The following is an 8,335-nucleotide window of genomic DNA, read 5'->3' as shown; positions in this document are numbered from 1 at the left end:
GAGCAGTACGTAGTACACAAATGAGTCGCGCAATATGAATAAAAAAAAACGAAGATTGCTTCAGCCCTGCATTTTCGTGGAGGAATACATGGCAAAGAAAATGATCCGAAATTGATGTAGATGACCAGGAGGAGATTTTTACGCATGCTGGAGGCTTTTTTAAAAGACTAATGCTGTCAATAAACAAAAGCATTTTGTACAAGCACAGACATATCATGAGTACTTCAGTGTGTACGAAGTCTCGTAGATGCGCCTCAGCAACGGGTACACGCGACCACATTCCCCACGCACGTCATCCAAGTCAACATCCACGACCGCCACACACAGAAAGTGCCAATGCCTGAGCACCTTAGCAGTCTTCTCGAAGATGGTAAACTGGTCCTCGTGCGTCACCCACGTGTCACCTTCAACGGAGTAGGCTGAATCATCTTCGATCTTCCTGAGGCGACTAGCACTCACTCCACACACGTCTGAGAAAGATGTCTTCTCTAACGGAACTTGCTGCACCGGGTCGCCGACGGAGTGCTGTGACGGAGAGATCAGAGTGAAGGCCGTGCCGGATAGAGAAAGCGTAAAGCAAGTTTTCTTGCTGAGGTTCTCCTCCATCTCTTCTAAAAGACCCATGACGGTGTGGTGGTTGGAATGGTGATGGACCAAGCCGGCATTGTCCAAGGGCGCGGCCAGCTGCGTGGTCCCAGATCTCTCGTCCAGGAGTCCGTGTGTCTTGATGAAGATGCGGTCCAGAACAGCGGCGAGTTCCTCTCGAAAGAGTACAGTGGGCCCATACGGCAGCATGGCAGAGAGGGTGAGGTTCCTCCAGCGATGGTCCGCCTTTGCTGCTGTGAAGAAGGATACCACTTCGGTGGTGCCGTCCAAGTCACCCAGGAAGGTGTCGGCATCAAACTCGAAGTTTAGGCCATCCACATGACGCTCCTCCAACCATCCGAAGATTGAGTCGAGGAACACGGTACTGTCATGCATTCGCCTGGCTGTGACAGCGTCAACAAAGATGTTGAGGATGACCTTCCAGTGGGGAAACAGGGCATCACGGACGCGGTTCAGTTGGAGGATGATCGCGTCGTCCGTATCGTCTGACAGTAGATTCAGAGTGGCGTTCTCGAAAGCGAGGCCATTGTACACTATCTCGTTGCAGTAGAAGCCCGGGAAGCTCCGCAAGACAACTGTGTCTGGTGGTGGCCTTTGAAAGCAGAAAATAAAGCGTTTAAGACGGCTCATTTCGTCGCCAGAGCATTACGGCGGCACCAGACCCTGACGGTGCTAACGAAGCTTAGCGATTTTCAAGATTTTCCAGGTGTAGTGATTTTTCCAGATAAAAGTTATTACAGAATTTAATCTGGGAACTTAGCAGTAGTGAGGTAAATGCGGCATCGAATTCGCGATTATTGTATCCCAGATCTAATTATGCGGAATGCGTAAGAAATGCAGACCAGATCAGAATAGGATACTCAGCTACTCCATGCGGCACTTGCACATTCTCTTATACTGATTTCTTTCTACTTTAGTATGAGATTTAAAGAAACGCTTTCCTAAATAGTTTGAAAATACACTCTGTTTGCAGATTGCGCTTCAATCGACATGTATAAAATATAATTTACGCACCATGTAGGACTGAACCACAAGAGAAATATCAGCGAGTTAAGAAATTTCAAGACTTGCGCATTGTTCTTCTAGTAACCGTAAATTTATAAGAAAAAAATTTGGTCACCACATTTATTTGCCAAAGAACAGATTAAGTGATCTATTTTTTTAAGTGCAAAGACGTTAAAATATCTGTAATTGTCTTAAGAGATTGGCTTTATTCAGAAACATAAAAACATGCCGAAAATCGACAAGTGCTTGTTCTTCTAACGTTATGGCTGGATGAAATGGAATGGAAGGACTGTTGAGTAAAGTAATATGCTTCTTCCTGAGTTCTCTGAGTTGTGTACATGGGATTAAAATATGATTTATTGTAACCTCACCACCACATATTTGTTACACAGCTTTGCATATTTTAGTTAGAAATTAATGTAACTTGTGGGCATTTGTGTGCGTATATGCTATGCGCAGGTGACAAAATTGCTTCAATAAAACGTTCTTGATATGGGCATATGTTTTCGATTGCACCAAGGTGGGTTTTATAAAATGCAGCTTATCTATTTTCCGTCCAATATAGTTATAAACCTGTTAACATATTTGACATCTTTAGAGTGGCCAAATATTGGCGTGTAAACAATATATACTGATGTTTGGGCTGGTCCTCGTTTCCTTACGCTTTATAAATACCAGTGGCTAACCCATAACCTACCAGCATCACTTGACAAATGCGGACATAAAGGCGGAATGGGAAAAAACTGACAAATGCGGACATAAAGGCGGAATGGGCCAAAACGAGTTAAATTCTTTTTTGTGCATCTATGATCTGTGTATTTTGCTTATCGTGCATTATATAAGATTCTAATTGTTCTACAAAGGGTCACTTTTAGTTCATTACTGGGTACATTATATGAAATAACTATTGTTCTCTTGAGTCACGTCCTTGTCTTTGATAGGAATAGTTGTGAGACTTCGACTGCATTATGCTGCTGCCACGTAAAAGGTCTCTTGGGCCTCGTGAAGGTTTTGTGGAGCTTTTAGACCTGGAGACCATCCAGCTCTTTCTAGAAAATAAAAATGTGTTGTATGTACAGCATTGTTCCATAAAGCGTGCCACTTAGCTCTCGTTTTGTTACGCGCTAAATTTAGGCAGTGTTTTTGCGGCATGTTTGTTTGATTTATTTGCAAGTTTCTCGTTTGTGCAACAAATACATCACGCCTTTTATTAGCCCTAATCTCAACATGACAAGGGACCCAGGAGAATCTTATATTGTGCTTTTTAGTGGTGTCTTTTCCTACATTGTGCATTATGCCGTTTATTAGATGTTCATGGTCATTTGTGGAGTTTTTTTTTGCAGGGACGACGCTTAAAGAATCTGTATAAATGTTAGAGAATCTTTTACGTCCTCGTCCATTATTCTCTCCAAAGCAACGTACACAGCATAACATTAAGCAGAAAATATTGAAGCACACTGATGGAGTGTTATTTTTTCTGTTCTTTCCTCTACTATTGCACTGACGTCTTTAGCTTGAGCCGTTGGTATAGAATGCAGTATAATTCCCATATCTTTTAATCCAGCGCCAGGTATTCTTGTATTATGTGCTCATGATGAGTGTGAGTTTTGTGAAATTTTTTTATTGTGTGGTCGGCACGGCTGACAGAGTACGATGGGGGGAGCGCTTCACCTCTTGCGGCAATATTTGGCATTTCACTTGCTAAACTAAAGCCCTGGCATGTTTCTTCGAAAAACAAGAGGACGGACTTTACTGCCTGAGTCTTGTTGCTGAAGAACATTCCGGACATACATTTCATGACTACCGAGTAAAAAATTTGTTTTGGCTGAGAACGGATTTTGAGAATGTATGTACCTGTTAAGTGCAGTTCTTCTAGTACATATTGAAAGGAAACATATAGACTGCACAATTGCATTAAAATGAAGAGTGTAGTCTTCCGCCACTACTGCATAACACCTGTCAAGGTTCTGTTGTAGCTTTGGCCAACTGAAGATTCGGAAAGCGCTGAACTATGGTGCGTACCCACCTGAGAAAACCATCTCGATTGAGGAAGCATACAATGGGCCTCGGGCTGGGCATGAGGGCGCGCCACTCTTCGTTGGACCATCCTTCGAGCGGCTCTTGGGCCTCGCGGAGCAGTGCGAGTGGAGGTGATGACGGTGCGACACTGTACGGGATGACGTGGTCCTTCATGTGCGAGCCACGAAGTGAGGCCACGCCCACCCGTACCACCACGGCTATCGTGGCCAATACTGTGATAGCGCTGAGCAAGTTGACCTGCCAGAAAGCAGTGGACGGTACACTAACATTGGCAGTAGTTTAATGAAAAAATATAACAAATTTCCGGCCGCGCAAGGGTACAAAGAACCTCTGTACACAAAGCTGACAAAAAGGCCACGATTAGGCAGGTGTCACCTTCCATTTCCGAAACCTTCTTCCCAAGCACATGAGAAACAAATACACTAGATGGTTGAATCTTGTGTAGCTGCTTCTGCTGCACGGAAAGTAAATAAGTTGAGGACTACTGTCTTTGTTAAAGAATCTCGCGAAAACAAAATAAGTTTTGACCAAGCATTTTGTGTGCGCATTCCACATGGTGTGCGTTACCACCTAGGTACTGTCAATATAATTCGCTCTAGTGGCCCAGCCGGCGTGATATTTTACAAGTGTCGTCTATGGGGAAATATCCACTTCCATCAGCGTTGAGGCGATCGACTACGACTCGAGCCATCTAACTCGAAACGGAAGGGGACATGCACCTGCAGATTAGCCACTCGAAGTGTCAGCCTGCTGCAAAAACAGGAAATTTCCATATGAATGTGACTGCATGCTTCTTACCACGGGTGCTTTCTATTGAAACCAAATTCTCATTTTTTAGAGTGCACTAGCAAACCCCTATGACCAGCCGTTGCCACGTAACTATTATCTGATTCACCATCATGACCATCAGAGTAACCAGTAGCAAAGCAGCATCATTTCCATTGATGTATTCGTGATCGTCACAACAAAAAAACTTCACCATCACAGCTGACTCTGGAATTAAAGTAATAAAATAATTTCATAGGCTATCGCCCATGCATAAGGTACGTGTAATGTATTTCTATTATTCTTCGAATCAGATATTTCGCTCTATACTCTCAGTCGTAAAACGTAATTTTGTGTAACTAGGGAACGTATGGCGTGTTTTGAACACTTAATTGCCCATTTTCGAAGCAGCCCCCCTTCTTTCTATCTCTCAGTGGCATAAAATAGAGCCATAATCAAGAATAATTTCGATCATTTGAGGCTATTTTACGCGCATTGGCACCGAAAGAGGCACACATGCCTTTCTGAATTTCCTTCCAACCGCATCGAGGCCGCCACAGCCGGCAATTAATATCGCAGCCTCGAGTTCAGTAGCCAGTAAGGCCTCCCTGGAGTTTTAATAACGCCAGTGTATGTCAGAAGTGACGCAGGTGTGACTGTAAAAAGCGAACGTCGGCAACTAAGAGTGGCAATTAAGCCAGGCCAGAGTGAGCAACGCGATGGCATCCTAAATGTAAAGCCCTTAGAGAAAAATTAATGAATTGCTGACTGAGGCACGTTCCGGTTAAGTATCACCGGGGCTCTAAATCATGCAGCCCGAGTGCCTGCCGTACGACAAGACACAAAGCCGCGGTCGGGGAAGTTGTGGCATTATAGGGCATGCCACATTATGTTTGCACTCATGATTTTGGCAATTTGCGCACCACGTTTGATTCACAACAAATAGGTTATAAATTTTCCACAACACAGCACTCACAGAGTGTCGATGTCCTTTAAATGTTTTCAGAATGTGTGTGTGTGTGCGTGCGTGTGTGTGTGTGTGTGTGTGTGTGTGTGCGTGTGTGTGTGTGTGTGTGTGTGTGCGTGCGTGCGTGCGTGCGTGCGTGCGTGCGTGCGTGCGTGTGTGTGTGTGTGTGTGTGTGTGTGTGTGTGTGTGTGTGTGTGTGTGTGTGTGTGTGTGTGTGTGTGTGTGTGTGTGTGTGTGTGTGTGTGTGTGTGTGTGTGCGTGTGTGTGCGTGTGTGTGTGTATTTCTACACCTTTTTGACGCTTCTGTGTTTGTGAGCCTTCTGGCAAGACAACCCGAGCGAGGTGCTACGCAGCATGATAGCTGAGCTCATGAGCGCACTAAGAGAGGACCTGCAGTTCCCCTCAAAACAACAGAATGCAAGCTAGGCAGATTGCATACAGTGAAATCAGTCGGCATCCATATGATGTGCATTGGACGAGAGAAGACGAGATGGCGATTATTGTACTAAGCAAAAACGCAAAAGAAAGAGCCGTCGGGCGAACCCGTGGAGTGCGAACTCCAAGTGCTGTGCAAACAGCCAGACGCGTCCGTGAAGCGCGCCGAGACGTGCGAAAACGAACTGGGAAGATAAATACCCAGTGAGAATTATGGAAGGTGAGACGAGCGAAAGACGTTGCTCTCCGTTTTTTTCCCGCGGCTGTTTAGGCTACCACGAAGAAAATTTTGTCCAAACAGTGCCATGTTTCGTTGCAAATTGTTTCGCGCCTTTCTTGCTGTACACGTGTCACGTTTTGAGTTTTCATTTTGTCTCACTTTGGGTGTTTTAGTTTCATCTCTTATATTCTAACAGCAACAAGCACCAGTATCATGTACAAATATCTCTTTTTGTGTTCATATAAGAACGGCACAGTATCCGTAGAGTGTGGTTAAAATGCAAACTACTTAAATCATGTTTTTTTTTTTTTAAGAAAACGTGAGAATAAATCTTATTTACACCTGTAGGGATACATTATCGCGTGTACGTAATGAAAAAAACAAACTATTTTCAATACAAATGGAACCAATGGCGCTCTTGCTTTCAGCGCAGAGCTTTGAGGTTGGGCACGCATGTTTTCAGTTTCAAACGACATAATAACGAAGCCACTTCTCTTACTACCGTCACGAGTACGAGTCGGATGGCGGGAAGAAACTGAGACAATAATAAATTGAGTACATTTAGCAATAAATAAATCTTCAGATCCCGAACAAAAAGTACATGCGGCCAGAAAGTCGTAGAGTTAATTATTTCCGAGGACGAAAATTGGCCGAGTTGCGAGAACTATTTGCTCGCAGTTTTCTTTTCCTGAAATATAGTTTCACTGGACGCTTATCCTTACGTAATCGCCATGATTACTGTAGCTTTCGCAATAAAATATTCATACCGTAACATACAGCATTCTGAGAATGCTGTGCAAGCTGTCTGAAGCCATAAAGATCATTCGCAGCAAGAAGTTGCATATTCTTAAATATGTCACCAACTGCAGTGAAATGGGCAAGAGTTTCGAATTACTGCTTTATGTGAGGCATAGCTGGAGTCATTGATGGTGCTGTTTCACTGAAAAGAGAGCAAAGTACCTGGTGAATTTAGAAGAATTACGCCTAAAGAAGAAAGAAAACAGGTTGTAAGCAGTATTGTAAGACAGACATGCCCCGCTCTGATCTACCATTCCACTTTTTCTTCGTGCTAATTTCGTACGACTGCTGAGCGTACGATTTGCAGAGAAATTGAAAGGTCAATATCTTTCGTTTCGCATATATAACTAGTCATTTGAAGAGCAGAGGCCTGAGCCAGAGCGTATAAACTTAACTCTCCGTCGGACCAGCTGGGTTCATCCGATCCCTAATAACTTCTTAATCACATATGTCCTCCTGGTTCTCTGCTACACGTTACTCTTGACTTCTCTAGGTCGTCCTACAGGTTGTCTGAAGACGTCCAAAAACCGCCAAATAATATAGGACTAAATAAAGTTTTTCCTCCTCCTCCTCCTCCTACGCATATCCATTTCGCTCCTCCTGCTCCCTGCTTCCGAATACCAGGGGCGACTGTATGGAGCCTGTCACCGACATCCACAGTCCAAAAATGATTCAACATCACATCTTGCCGAGAGGATGAGAAAAGCAGAAGAGATGAGCAGACCACACAAAACAATATGGCTATGATATTCTCTTCTGCAGCTGCAAATTTCATCTTTCTATTTGAATTGTGGCCAACAGTGACCAGCTATCCCGGATGTAATTTTCTAAGACTTGCTGAGAAGACTTCATCTAGTAGTGCGCCAACATCTGGCTGAAAGATTGGTTGGTTGGTTGGTTGGTTCACAGGAAGGGAAAGGCGCAGTATCTGCCACACTTGCTCTGTGGACACCTGAACCGCGCCGTAGGGAAGGGATGAAGGTGGGAGTGAAAGAGGATAGAGAGAAAGGGGGGGGGGGGGGGGCGTAGTGGAGGGCTACGGAGTAATTTCGACCACCTGGGGATCTTTAACGTGCGCTGACATGGCTGAAAGAAGCGCACACTTTTCGTCCACTTGATAGTATATACGAGCCTATTCGTTACTCACCATGTAGTTGGGCACGAGCACTTTCTCGCCCTTGTCGGCTACCTCGAAGTCCAGCGGCTCGCCGTAGTTCTCGAAGTACATTGGGTCGCGCATGGCTGCCACTTTACCGGGTTATCAGCCCTGGACACCGCACACTTCTTTTGCGTCTTCTTCCGTTGAGTAAGTTAAACCATTGGGACGCCTGGAATCACCTGCGTCCTTTTTAGTTTTTTTCTAAGTGCTCGTCATTGCCTGGAATCTTTTTTCGATGACCTCCATTTGGAAATTCAAGTTTGGAGAATAATAAAATGCAGAAGGAAGTGGCCATGGACTACCTGTGTTCACGGAATGTACACGGTAGTGGAAATGTTAC

At 44.5% G+C, this 8,335-nt stretch overlaps 1 protein-coding gene across 1 annotated transcript; it reads right to left on the bottom strand.

Moving 5' to 3' along the window:
* Positions 1–213: 213 nt before the first annotated feature.
* On the bottom strand, positions 214–8,076 carry LOC146189869 (uncharacterized). Its single transcript, XM_084603338.1, has 3 exons — positions 7,984–8,076; positions 3,638–3,888; positions 214–1,198 (listed from the first exon to the last, which is right to left on the bottom strand). Exons 1-3 carry the CDS (start codon positions 8,074–8,076, stop codon positions 214–216), a joined length of 1,329 nt encoding a protein of 442 aa, XP_084459464.1.
* Positions 8,077–8,335: the final 259 nt, after the last annotated feature.

This window comes from Amblyomma maculatum, chromosome 5 (genome assembly GCF_055883805.1).
Source record: "Amblyomma maculatum isolate TAMU_Amacu chromosome 5, ASM5588380v1, whole genome shotgun sequence".
In the NCBI taxonomy this organism is placed as follows: Eukaryota; Metazoa; Arthropoda; class Arachnida; order Ixodida; family Ixodidae; genus Amblyomma; species Amblyomma maculatum.
This window is presented reverse-complemented; position numbering and strand designations above follow the sequence as displayed.

Excerpts from the sequence above, each read along its gene's own strand:
- LOC146189869 (XM_084603338.1), bottom strand. The coding sequence starts at position 8,076 with ATGCGCGACCCAATGTACTTCGAGAACTACGGCGAGCCGCTGGACTTC. Across the intron at positions 3,889-7,983 it reads TGCTCGTGCCCAACTACATG|GTCAACTTGCTCAGCGCTAT; the intron begins GTGAGTAACGAA and ends GCTTTCTGGCAG. Across the intron at positions 1,199-3,637 it reads AATCGAGATGGTTTTCTCAG|GCCACCACCAGACACAGTTG; the intron begins GTGGGTACGCAC and ends CTGCTTTCAAAG.